The sequence below is a fragment of the Ochotona curzoniae genome, unplaced genomic scaffold (genome assembly GCF_017591425.1).
Source record: "Ochotona curzoniae isolate NIBS_2020 unplaced genomic scaffold, NIBS_Ocur_1.0 patch192, whole genome shotgun sequence".
Lineage (NCBI taxonomy): Eukaryota > Metazoa > Chordata > Mammalia > Lagomorpha > Ochotonidae > Ochotona > Ochotona curzoniae.
In genome coordinates this window covers 9,460-22,399 of record NW_024466742.1, presented here as the reverse complement: position 1 = coordinate 22,399, position 12,940 = coordinate 9,460, and the positions used below count along the sequence as shown (strand labels likewise).

General features: G+C 54.8%; 1 protein-coding gene across 1 annotated transcript in view; it reads left to right on the top strand.

Moving 5' to 3' along the window:
• LOC121166655 (tyrosine-protein phosphatase non-receptor type substrate 1-like) overlaps nucleotides 1-12,401 on the top strand; it is a 37,162-nt gene extending 24,761 nt beyond the window's left edge. Inside the window, exons 6-9 of the mRNA XM_040995881.1 lie at nucleotides 864-971; nucleotides 3,176-3,200; nucleotides 8,303-8,342; nucleotides 10,040-12,401. Coding sequence (XP_040851815.1) covers nucleotides 864-971; nucleotides 3,176-3,200; nucleotides 8,303-8,342; nucleotides 10,040-10,303 — 437 coding nt within the window. The 3' untranslated portion in view covers nucleotides 10,304-12,401. The remainder of the gene's footprint in view (nucleotides 1-863; nucleotides 972-3,175; nucleotides 3,201-8,302; nucleotides 8,343-10,039) is intronic.
• The last annotated feature ends 539 nt before the right edge of the window (nucleotides 12,402-12,940 follow it).

Genomic DNA, 12,940 nt, shown 5'->3' with positions numbered 1-12,940 from the left:
GGGAGATAGGACCCATAGGTGTTCATTTTGGCTGTGTGGCAGACTTGCTGTGTGTCCTTGAGAAAGTCAGTGCGTCTCTTTGGGTCCCTTCTGGCTCAGGGCGATGTTAAAGGAGGTAAGTTTGTGACCCTGTGGGCTCTAATTTCAGCTGGGAGAGGTCCTGCTTGTCCCCAGTTCAGCACTGTAGCTGGGGGCCCAGCATACAGTAGGCACAACATAAATACTTGCAGGAAGAGCGGAAGAAGTGATTAACTGGAGAACCCACCAAGCTATCCCAATTAGATATAGCATCCTTGGGGAGAAAGTAGCCAAAGATCACAGCAGTAGCTCAGGGCATTGCTTCAGGCTAGGGTCCTGTGCTCTCAGTGCAACCTCCTGTGCTGACTGCCAAACATGGTACATGTGGCCCTACACAGCGCATGGTCAGCCCCAAGGATGCGACAGGGTTCAATGGGCAGCCACTTGGTGCCACTCCCCTCCATCCCGGCCTCTACCACTCCAAACCCGGACACCTGCTGACTCAGAGTTTCAGGGGGCGCTCTGTGGTTTTCTCCAGGTGAGAAGGAACAGGTTTTGGTTCCTCAGGAAGCAGATCCCTGCCCACATCCTGTGCTGGGCTTCCTCCTGAGCCCTCAGCAGTGAACCTTTGCCCTGCAGCCCATCCAAGTAGGTCCCCTGCTGGGTGGGGCCTGCAGGCACGCAGCTGCAGACCCTGTATGCCTGTGCTTGGGTATGCAGCCCCAGCCAACAGGTGCTCACTGCTGCCTCCACTGCCTGCAAGGTGGTGGGTTACTGGGGTAGGGGTCTCAAATTCTCTGTTGTTGATGTACATGCCTGAGGTCTCTTCTCTGTGTGGTCTCCAGACCAACCTGACAGTTGGAGCATCTTCATTGTGGTGGGTGTCGTGTGTGCCTTGCTGGTGGTCCTGCTGATGGCGGCCCTCTACCTCCTCAGAATCAAACAGAAAAAAGGTGAGTGTTCCCCTCCTGTGCCCTAAGAGTTCCCCCACCCTTCCCTGTCCTGGGCTGTCCTGCTCAGAGGCAGTGGCCACAAGCTGCTAAGAGAATCAGTGACTTTCAGTAACAGAAAATCAGAAATAGCAATGCCAGGGCTGCTCTTGGCAGCCTTGCCATGTTGGTATCTGGATGAACCATCCCATCTCTGCCTCCTGGCTCCCATCCCAACCCCAAGTTGGGGAGCAGGGAGCAGCCCGGATAGCACCAGGGGACCTGGAGGTTCTTCCTACCCAGCTCAGGGGAAGCAGAGCTGTACCAGGAGCCAGCTGTACTTGGCTCTTCCGTGTGCAGTGGTCAGGGCTGGACCCTTGGCCTGGAGGCTGGGCAGGAGCAGGGCTGATGACACCGCCTCCTGCCAGGGTTGTTGGGAGGCCTCCCTGAGCATGAAACATTAGGAAGGCCTGGCACCTGACAAGTGCTTATGAATGTCCACTCCTTTGAACATTCTTTGTGAGCCCAGAAACATAACCCCGCCACCCCAAAAGCCTCTCATAGGAGCTAGGTGCATGGCCTTTGATTCCCCAGGAGGAAGTACCCGCCTTCAGCAAGAACAGCTTCCCCGTGTTTATGTGCATGTGTGTGAGCGTTTGCACGCATGCTTGAGTATGGAGTTGGTATGCAGGGTGGGGTGTTGGGGGTGGGAACAGTATCATGACAAGGGTTCTGATGTTGAAATTAGGCTACCCAGTCTTCCAGACCCCTGCATATCCTCCATACCATATATTCAGCCTCCACAAACCTCCATTTCATCATCTATAAAATGGATTAAGCAACAGGATCATTAGGAAATGCAAATAGGTGCTTGTGAAATGATGGTCTGACCCCTCCCAGGACCTCAGTCAGTGCACGTTCTCTTGCAGGAGGCAATTTTGCACCATGTGATAGAAATACATCTGAACCCAGCATGTACATACATGTGGGCGCACACACACACACACACACACACACACACACACACACACACACACACACCCTGTATGCAGTTGGAGCTGGTTCTTTCCTGTTCTCTTTGCTGTTGAAACTGTTGTAGTGATGCCTCCGTTCTGCGGCCTCCCCCCACTGCCCCAGGTCCCCTTCCCTGCTGAGCTGGCCAGCAGGACTCTGCCCTGAGAACATGGCTGAGTCCTTGCTTTCTGCCTGGGAGGCTGGAGTCAGGCCTGTTTTTTGCAGAAGGTTCCAGCTGTTCTGCCAGAGCTGCCCTAAAGTCCCTGCAGACACGCATGGGAGGGCACTCTGAGGATGCATTAGTGGTAGCACCATCATGAGACCCCAGCCATGCTTCCCAAAGTTCAGCCCCAGACCCATGCCAGGCTCCTGACACATGCCAGCTCGTTACTGAGGCTTTGGCATCAGCACCCCAGTGCTGAGCGTGAGTCTGTGCGCACAGCCCGGCTCTCACATGGGGACATGCAGTGACAGCCAGCACTCCCTCTTGCACACACTGCTTTTGATGCTTTGCCGTACTAACACCCCCGCCTGCCCCTGGAGGAGTGTACCTAATCCCAATTTATAGGCAAGAAGACTGAGGCTTGGGAAGGTTAGGAACTCACTCAACACCTCACAGCTGGTAAGTGGTGGGGCTGAAACTCCAACTCAGGGACCTCCTTCAGGACCCTTTGCACACTGCCTCCTTCCATTCTAATCAGACATCCCTGAATGGGGCTGCCCGACCATGTGATATGTCCTACCCAGGCTTCTCTGTAAGATGGGTTAAGCAACATCTGTCTTGGCACTAAGTCTCTGAGCCAAACCAATGCTTGCTAGTTTGGGAAACGGTGAGAGATACATTGATGGACACCCAGCCCAAGCCTGCAAGGTCTAGATGCTCAGAGAGGGGACACAACCCACCCTGGGTCACCCTGCAAGTGGGCCGATGGCAGGCCCAGGGTTCACAGCTGCTCCCCTGGAGGGAAGGGCCCCACCTGGGCCCTGCACTTGCAGCAAGGTATGCAGCTACATGAGAGGTGTGGGTACTGCAGGCCCATGAGTGACTCCTGGGAGTTGGGGAGCAGCAGGACCTGAAAGGCAAGAGAACCCCCTCCCCCCACTAAACTGGGTTCTGTCGGTCTGATTTCACCCATTCCTTTGCCCTCAGTAAGAATGTGAAGGCACAAGTATATTCCTGGGTAAGCAACTGACTCGTGTCTCTTCTCTTCCAGCCAAGGGCTCCACTTCTTCTACAAGGTAGGTGCTTTCCTCATCACTGTTGTCATCATCCCTTCCCCCAATGTGCTGCACATCAGTCAGTGCTCCTGCTTGTGTGTGTGGGCCCTCCTGTTGTGCCGAGTTCTTGGCAGGATGGCCCGGGGGAGCCCCTGGTCGCCTGGCGCGCTTCCTTGTGAGCTCAGCAATGGGGGTTGTGTCCCCCAGGGTCAGGGGGTTCCTGTGATCCATCCTGGGGCCCCTCAGGAGCCTCTGCACCTGTGCCCTACTATAACCCAGCCCTCTTGATGTCAGGGCCCATGTCCCTCACGCTTACAGCTAGCAGCAACATGGCACTGTGCCCAGAATGGTAAAGGCTGAATGAACAGATGTGTGAATGAAGGCACAAATACGACCCCTAACCACTGGAGCAACCACCTCTCCTCTGACTCCTGAAACTCCGTCATTGGCAAATGTCTTATTTTGTTCTGTGTTGGCTTTTTTTTTTTTTCTGTTGTCATCATAGATTTTTTTAAAGACTTATTTCCTTATTTGAAAGGCAAAGTTATACAGGAAGACAGAGTGAGATCCTCCATCTGCTGGTTCAATCCCCAGATGGTCGCATTGACCAGGGCTGGGCCAGACCTAATCCAGGAGTTTCTTCCTGGTCTCCCATGTGGGAGCAGGGCTGTCCTCTGTTGCTTTCCCAGGCACGTTATTATGGAGCTGAATTGGAAGTGGAGCAGCTGGGACCCAGACCAGTGTCTCTATGGGATGCCGGCGTTGCAGCCAGTGGCTTTACTTGCTATGCCCCAGCACCAATCCTGTGTTGCTTCTTATCTCTTATCCTGATTAACACAACAAGATATTTCCGGAGGGAGTGGGCAGCATCAGTAAATCATTCTGACAGCAGCCGTCATGGCGCTGTTGGTGGAGCGCCTGCATGTTCCCTGCCCTCCTTGTGCTTTCACTGTCAATTAGCGCCTGGGTGACTCGCATCCTTGCCAGGGCCCCTGTGTGCTGGCCCTGTTGTGTGGAGCGGGGCATCTCATGCTTGGGCATGCGCAGTAGATACTAGGTGGGTTGGGTCCGACCCAGGGTGCCAGGCCCCACCCTTGAAGCTCTGCTCACTCTGTGTTTGGGGCAAGTTTAAGAGCAGAGGCTTCGTGGCCAAACCGCAAACCTGGGCTCTTGCCTCACCGGTGGGTTACAGTCCCTGTGATGTGGTTGGGGATGTGAAGCCGCAGCCCCGGTCTCCGGTGATCTTGCCCCGGCTCCACAGCTCCTGCTACCTCTTCTGCTGCCATTTTCAGCCTGGGTTTTATTTTTCCAGAGTGATTTTGTCAAGGGAGCCATGGGAACGCTCGCTCTCTTTCATCTCTCAGCCTGCGTGCAAGTACGCAGGCCTGGTGGTTTCCCAGCCTCGGCATGAGCTCCCTGCGATCAGATGCTTTTCCAGAGGATGCTGGCCTGCGGGATAGGCACACACCCAGCAAGTGTGCAGGGCTGTGGGCAGAAGGGGCCGCTACTGGGAGCCCCCTGCAGGGGCTAGCGGTGGACCTGGCTGCTTATGACTTTCTGGGTGCCCAAGGTAAGGCAGTGTCTGGCCTGTTGGGGTCCGCCTAACTCCGATCGCTGCCTTATCCTGGACCTATTCAGCCATCCTACGCTTTCTTATCAGAGATTCGCTGCATTTATTCTTGGAGTATCCGGGGCTTCCCGGACTCTTTTTCTTACACATCTTGAGCCCAGCTGAGATCTATCAGCTCTCAAGCTCGCCGGGGGGGGGGGACAGGAGACATAATAGCCCTGGCCTCCTGGCTATTAGGGTCCAGTGGAAGATGTGGTTGCCCCTTCATTCCACAGAAGCTTATAGAGGTGTGCCAACTCCATGTCAGGTGTTGTGGCCTCAGTGGTCAGTGAGATGGGCCTTGTGCCTCCTCATGTGGAGCCCACGGGCCATGGGGAGACAGGTGACAGAAGAAACTTACAAGATCCAGAAGTGATGCGATGCAGTGACCGACAGAGCCACATAACAGGATGGAGCACAGCTGGGAAGCAGAGTGCAGCGAGCAATCCCAGAAGGCTTGCCTGAGGAAGAGGCACTTTAGAAGACAGCTGAAGGGAGGCCAGCCGCAGCTGCAGAGCTATCTGGGGCAGGAGCAGACAGAGGGAGGAGCCAGAGCCCAGCCCGAGGCAGGGACAGTTGGATGAGAACATGAAAAAGAGGAGGCTGGGGCAGCTGGAGCCCAGAGAGGGAGGGGGCAGCGACCTTGCCATGCCGGGCCTCACCTTCAGGATAGAGATGGAATCCGTGGCAGGCATGGTGAGAGAGCCGAGCTTTCTGAGTGAAAGATACTATAACACTACTCCCAAGGTGATGTTTGTGTTTCAAAGAGTTTTGTATTTATTTGAAAGTCACCACAGATGTGTTTTGGGGGGGGGGGCGGGTCTTCAAGTTGTTAATTTGCTGCCCAGGTGTCTGCAGCAGCCAGTTCTGGGCCAGACCACAGCCAGAAGCTTCATCCAGGTCTCCCACATGGGTGGCATGGGTCCAAGGACTTGGGCTATCCTCCACTTCTTTTCCAGGCCACTGATGGGACTTGGAATAGCCAGTCCATGAATTGATGCCCATATGGCACCACAGTCAGCAGGTCTATGCACTGTACCTCCATGCCAGCACCCACTGTTTCTACATTTTCAATGTGTGGTAGGGGTGAAGACAGAGTGGCCTAGAGGAACCTGGGGAGCCAGTAGGGTTGGGGTGACAGTGGCTGCTTGGTACTGTTTGGTGGATTTGCCATGAGTGCTGGAGGGTGAGGGGAGGAGCTTTGGGACACTCCTGCACTGGCCTCAGCATGGGAGAAGCAGCGGTGGTGACGCTGGCCGAGATGGAAATATGGGAGAAGGTGGATGTGGCAACGTGGGTAATGGGACAGTCAGAACTACAGTTGAAAGAGGATCTCGTATTCTGAGAACAGAACCCGGCCTCTTGGAGAAGCTTTTCCAGGAAATGATGGTTTACAATAGGAGCAGGGAGGGCCCGGCGCTGTGCTGTAGTGGGTAAAGACCTGCCTGCAATGCCGGCATCCCATGTAGACAGTGGTTTGTGTCCTGACGGCTCCATTTCCTATCCAGCACCCTGCTGATGGCCAGGGCCAAGCAGTAGAGGATGGTTTTAGACCCCTGCTGCCCACGTGGGAGACCTGGGTGAGGTCTTTGGCTCCTGGCTTCTGCCTGGCCTTGTGGCCTTGTGGCCATCTGGGGAGTGACCCAGGTAATCATTTCTATTTCTCCCTGCTTTACTGCAGCTCTGGTTTTCAGATTTTTAAAGAAGTCTTAAAAAAAAAGAGCTGAGGGAAGAGGAGAGGTAAAGCAGATGACCAGGCAGGGAGGGCTGAGGGTGTAAAGGCCCTGGGGCAGTCTGACCAGCATTCCTCCGAGTCCCCTCTCCCCATGGGTACAGCCTGGCAGACAGCCAGCTGCAGAAGCCACAGATGAAAATGTGCAAGGAGTTGTGAGATCATCAGGAAAAGTAGCCCATCCAGGCTGGCACCATCAGAGAAGCCTAACATTGTACTTGGATCTTGAAGGGTTATGCCAGGGTTTCTGGAGGGAAGATGGGACAGAGTCATCCAGGGCTGGTGTTGAAGCCTAAAGTGTGTTGCATTAAGACGCCCTCTGGGAATACCCGGTGGGTGGGTTAACTGGAGAAGGTCACAAGCTAAACCACCCAGGCCTTCAGAGCAGGGAGATGAGTTGGACTTAAGGCAGATAGGCTGTGGGGAGCCCCTGGCAGGACTGTGGAATCTCCGCCCAGAACCATCCTCATGCCTGGAGAGCTCTTGCTGTGGCCACGGTGGCCGAGAAGAGGCATGTCCACATGGCAGGTCTCTGAGCCAAGCCTGGTGCCAAGTCCATTAGTAACCCTGCGCCAAGCCCCACTGCTCACTCCTGACCTAAGTCAGGCTTGCATCCTGAGGTGCTCACTGGAGACTCTCTGTGACCCCTGTCCAGCTGCTTATCACCCTGACCATGAGCCTTTCTAAGCCCAGCCATTACCCCTGAGCACAGAACCAGGTACATGAATGGCTTCTTTGATTAAACAGGACACCTTGGCTTTGCTCCTTTATTATGATTATGATTATTATAATGATTTTGTTATGATTTATTTGGAAAGCAGAGGGATAGAGAGGTTTTCCATCTGCCGGTCCCAGGCACAGGAGCTAGGTCAGAAACAGAGCAGCTAGGACTGGGACCAGCGTTTCATGTGGGAGTGCCAGTGTCTCAGATGGCAGCATTACCAGCTGAGCCACGGTGCTGGTCCCATGTTCTTCCTTGTAGTAGCAGTAGCACATAGATGTTTATAATATAGAACATTTGGAGAATATGAGAAACCAAAATGAAGAAAATACCCACGAAGATCGTGATTGTTGTTAGCATCTTGCTGTTTCCTGCTGGCGTTATCCACACATCTTTCATAATTGAAATCACCTACAGAGAATGCCGCTTTTCCCACTTATCATTTTTAATGTAATCATTTTGCAAGTTTTTAAAATCTCATACATTTTTAAAAATCTTTATCTGCGGGCATATCCCAGTTTCCTAAGCCAACCCTAAGTGTCAGAGCCGGAAGATGTAGCCCTCCTTCCCTTCCCCATCCCTTCCCCTCTCCCCCTCGCTTCCCCAATAACAAGAATTTCAGTAGAGCAAGCTTTTGTCTCCTTCCAGTTCTGCCCAGTATTCTGCAATTACAAGTCAAGGACTCAAGACCCCTCTGAGTGCTTGACTTTGACCACTGCTTTCCCGAAGGCTTGCCCTGGCTGTGTCCCTGGCCAGCAGTGATCAAGTCTGTCAGTTAACTCTCGAAACCCCTACCCTCAGCTAAACTTGAGTCTGAGGTTTGGAAAGATGGTGTCCCTGCCAACCCAGCAGGTCAAGAAATAACCATCACCTTGTTTACAATCCCTCTGTAGCAACAGCCACCTCCTTGTTCAAACAGTTTGCTTGCGTTTCTGTTAGGAGGCATTCAGCCCTGTCCTCCCCAGCGCTAGGAAGTGAAGCCTAAATGTTATTCTTATCAATTTGCATGAGCACTCGAGATAGTGAGGGTATTTTTATCTGCATGTCTCTTTCCTTTTTAGGTTGCATGAGCCTGAGAAGAACGCCAGAGAAATAACCCAGGTACGGTCCTCTGTGAGACACCCCTCCTGGGGACAGCCCGGCGGCGTGATGTCCTGCTGTCAGCTGGAGCTGCAGATCGCCGTGCTAAATTAAGACTCAGTGCCCAGGGCGGGAGGGCGGCAACGGCGGAGGAGCCCTTAGATTCCTCCTTCCCCAGAAGTCCTCTGCCTGTCCCCACCCTCTGCTCCAGTCCCAGGGTGTCTGTGGCGGTGTCCTCTACTCCACGCTACCATTGCACAGCTATACGGGATGCTCTTCACATTCCCAGCCTGGCTCCTGGGAATGCTGTCTTCCCTGCCTCCAGGCGTCTGCCTGGGCTAGCCCCTCCGCCTACAGCCCCAGCCCATTCCCTCCCGTGGCCCTGCACCAACACAGAACAGCCCAGAACAACCTGGTGCCTTTGCTTTGACAGTCTGCACTGTGTCATTGGTGACCTCACACAAGGCCCCCCCCCCCCCCCCCGCCCTCGCAGAGTAGGTTTTCTCCTGCACTTGCAGGCAGTATGGACGGGCCTGCTTCACTGTCAGACCTCAGAAGCAGAGGGCTCGTGGTGTCAGGCCCTACTCTGAAGCCGGCAGCCGGAAAGCGACAGCTGTCCTTGACATGTTGCCCCCTCAGTTGTCCCTGTTTCTGCTGCTAATGGGCTGAAGGCACAGAGCTGGGGAGAGGTGTCTGGAGGCATTCATTGGGTTGTTCTGCTGTCCTTGGCTGCAGCAGCCCAGGGACATGGGGCCTCTAGTCAAGAGGGAGGTAGGCCTTCTTCCTGGTTATTTTGCCAGTGGTCTTCCTCCTGGAACCTTCTGGGGCAAAGGACGATGGTGAAAAGAGTTGTTCCCTGACATCTGCTGAACCCTGCTCATTGCCAGGACCTGGACAGCAAGCAGGAGAGGCACAACCCCATTTCTGGGGGCCTGGCGGCCTTCTGCCTGGTGTACCAGTGCCAGGCGCCAGTGCCCACCAGGTACCTGTGTCCTGTTCCTGGGGCTTCCTGCACAGGAGCTTGTGTGAGTGTGTGCAGACTGGAGACCGAGAAGTCATGCAGGAAGACCACCCGATAGACTTGGGGTGACATTGATCAAATCGAGTCCCTGCCCCAGGTCTCAGTGTCCTTACCTGTAAATTAACTTCTTCCAGGCAGGGCTATAGTGAGGCCCAAGTGAGGCATCCATGTGACACTGTGGCACTCACAAGCCCTGGGGACAGAGGTCGGCAGCTGCTAGCGTGTGACACCTCAAAGTTGCAAGCACGGCACCCATGCCAGGTGCAGGCGTTGAGCCGCACATGAGGGGCATACTTGGATTTGCTAAGTGGTCAGGGGTTGCTAATCCTTATGGAAAGCAGCACAGTCCATGCCAGGCTCTGTTTGCAGTGTTGGGCCTGGCTTAGCTCATTGGAGCCTCAGAGCAATACTGGCAGGAGACGCTGTCATTCTCCCCACTCTTGTGGCGGGGAGACTGAGGCCTGGAGATGTTACATGAATTGCCTAAAGCCTCTGCAAGAAAACAGGACAAGATTCAGGCCCAGAGTTCTGAGTCAAGAAGTGTCATCGTGATTGGCAGGCAGTGGTCTTGGTCTCTCATGGATGCCAGGGGAAGTGGGGACAGGACGCCTTCAACAGACAACAGGGACCCTGAGGGTGGGCCACGGGGAGACCGAGGCATGGCACCCCATTAATGGGGAAGCCCCTCTCTTTTCAGATCCAGGACACCAACGACATCAATGACATCACCTACGCAGACCTCAACCTGCCCAAGGGGAAGAAGACAGCTCCGAGGGCTGCCGAGCCCAACAACCACACAGAATATGCCAGCATTCAGACCGGCCCTCCGGTCACCTCGGAGGACACCCTCACTTATGCTGACCTGGACATGGTGCACCTCAACCGCACCCCAAAGCCGCCCGCCCCCAAGCCGGAGCAGTCCTTCTCTGAGTACGCCAGCGTCCAGGTGCAGAGGAAGTGAATGGGACTTCCGGCTGCTCTTGGGCCTGTCCCCAAGAGCTTTCCTGTCCTGCATGGAGCAGCCATGATGTGGACAGCCAGCCCAGGTTCCCGGAAGGCCGGGCGGTGGGGCTCTTCTGTCCCCAGCCCTTGTCTCTGCAGGGCAGCCATGGCCCTCATTCTTGCCACATACTGGAAACTGGAGTTGCTGAATTAGTCAATGAGATGGACCAAAGCTGGAGTTCTCCGTGCCTCTGTCCTCCAGAGCGTGAGTCTGAGTCATGGTTGTGGGGGCCCTGGACAGACCTGCATCTTACAAAACCTGATCTTCCAGGGGGCGGAAATTAACAGCCAGCTTCCCACCACCCTCCCCAGTGAGTGGCTCAGGGGAGATCTTTCCTTTTAGCTCTCTTGGCCCCACCCACAGAGAAGCTGAAACAAAACTGATACTTGGAGGGGGTTGCAACAGGCTTGCCCTCCCCCAGCGGATGAGCCACACGCCCTGGGGAAGAAGGGATCCCTCGAGGAACACCCCAGCTCCTCTCCCCCACCAAAGGACCTCAAGACAAAATCCCCTCTTGGGGGGCTCCTCCGCACTTCCCCAGGGACCCGCGGCCCCACCCTGCCTTTCTCAACCTGAGCTTGCTCGCTGCAGCTAGCACTAACTCAGCACCAACTCGCTGGGGACGCCTGTAAATTACTGAGAAATGTGAAACGTGCAATTTTGAACCTGAGCTGTTAGAAAACTTGATCTGTGCTGTTGCGTTTGGGTTTGGTTTTGTTTTTTTGTTTTTGTTTATTTCTTTCTTGAAGCTGGAGCAGCATTTTCCTTGCTCTTTGTCCTGTGTTAATGTTCATGGTCAGATCTTGTGCAGTCCGAGGTGTCGCCGTTTGTCATCCTAGAGGGATTTTTTTCTGACGGCAAAATCAGCAAAATCACAGCCTTCCAGAGCCCTGAGTAGCAGGAGGGAGTGCTTGTTTGGCCACTCTGTGGACTTGACCATGACCCCACCAAGCTGTGTGCTGCTGCTTTCCACAGCCCCATTGTGCTTAGTCCAACCAGTCCAGGGGGTCTCCAGGCCACCTCTCTGTCTTGGCCAGAGCTGTTGCCTCCGTCTGCTCATTTGTAAAGAGGGGAGGGGGCAGTGATGCCCTCCTAGCCATCCCTCACCTGCAGTGTTGGCCTACAGACTGCAGCACCCTCCCCTTCCAGCTCTGCAAATGGATTGCTAAAGGAAGAGCCTCCCATTTGGGCTCTCACACCCTGTCGGGATCACACTGCACCAGGTCCCGGGTACCACCAGGGCTGTGCTGCTGAGAGCTAGGGCCAGTCTACTTTCCGTCCCTGTCTCAGGAGGTTGGGCAGAAGCTGCCACCTTCTTACCTTCTGGCCCTGTGTGTTGGGTGTGAGGCCTGGCTGGGCCTTAGGGCACGCAGTACTAGAGGCCCCTGTTTATTCTGTCTTGGGCACCAAGATTCACAGCCCCCCCATAGCACAATGCCCAAGAATTCCGTTCAGGCTGTCAGAGCAAGAAGCCAGCTTCTGCTCATGGCTACTCCAGCTCACAGGGGAGGCCTGGCAGGTCTCACCATGGCACCGCCGCAACAAGTTAACCCAGCCAGCCAGTCGGATGGGCAGCTTCCACTCACGCACGGAGGCCAGAGCTCAGTGGGAGCAAGTAGCCACAGGGACCCAGCCACCTGCTCAGGCCATGCCCAACATCATCTCCCTCCCTGCGGCTTTCTAGACAGCACATGCCTGTGCATGCGCACACGTGGGCGTATGATGTACACACAAAGGATTTTCCAGGAAGGTTTTCTTGGTGCCATTTTCATTTTGTTTTATTTTTCACTTTTAGAGGGGGGCGGGATGAAGGGAAGAAGACCAAGCAAGACAGAAAGCTTTCGCCTCCGCCCGACAGCCTGGGAGAGTCCCTGCACCTTGTGTATGGAAGCCCAGGAAGAGGAAGAGGTTGAAGGAACACTGCGGAAGGAGCGTGGTTTGGGGAGTTTATTTTAAGACCGCTGGAAGGAAACAGGCCCCGTTTTGTATATAGTTGCAACTTAAACTTTTTGGCTTGCAAAATATTTTTGTAATAAAGATTTCTGGGTAACAGGGACTCCCTCGGGTGTGCGTGTCCTTCTTGTTGTGTGTCTGTCCTGGGGGTTTCCAGGCTGGCTGTCCACTTCAGTCCCTCACAACAGCGGATGTGGCCCCAGGGCTGGGGATCCAGCTGATGGTCATGAAACGTCAGTTCCTCCAGCTCAGACAGCTGGCGCAAGCATGCAGGCAGTCACGTGTGGACCTGGCTCTGCCGCTCTGCGGCTGTGGGAGTGTAGACACCTCACTGCCCCCTCCTCTGCATGATGGGACAGCACCACACCCCTCCCAGTGCCATCACTGTAGGTTCTGAGCCCCAGGCTTGGCAGGTGGAAGGCCCTCAGCAAGCTGTAGGACTTGCTTCCTGCATGGATCCTCCACAGGCGACTCTGCCTGCCCCTCCCACCAGGTGCTCCTCCTCACCACACAATCTAGGTCAAGTGTGACTGACGCCAGGTGCTCAGTGGATGTTAGTGCCCTCTTCCCCTCACCCCCTGCCAAGAGCAGATTCACAGTGCTAATTACACCATCCTGTTCGTGTGTCCACAGCTCATTAAC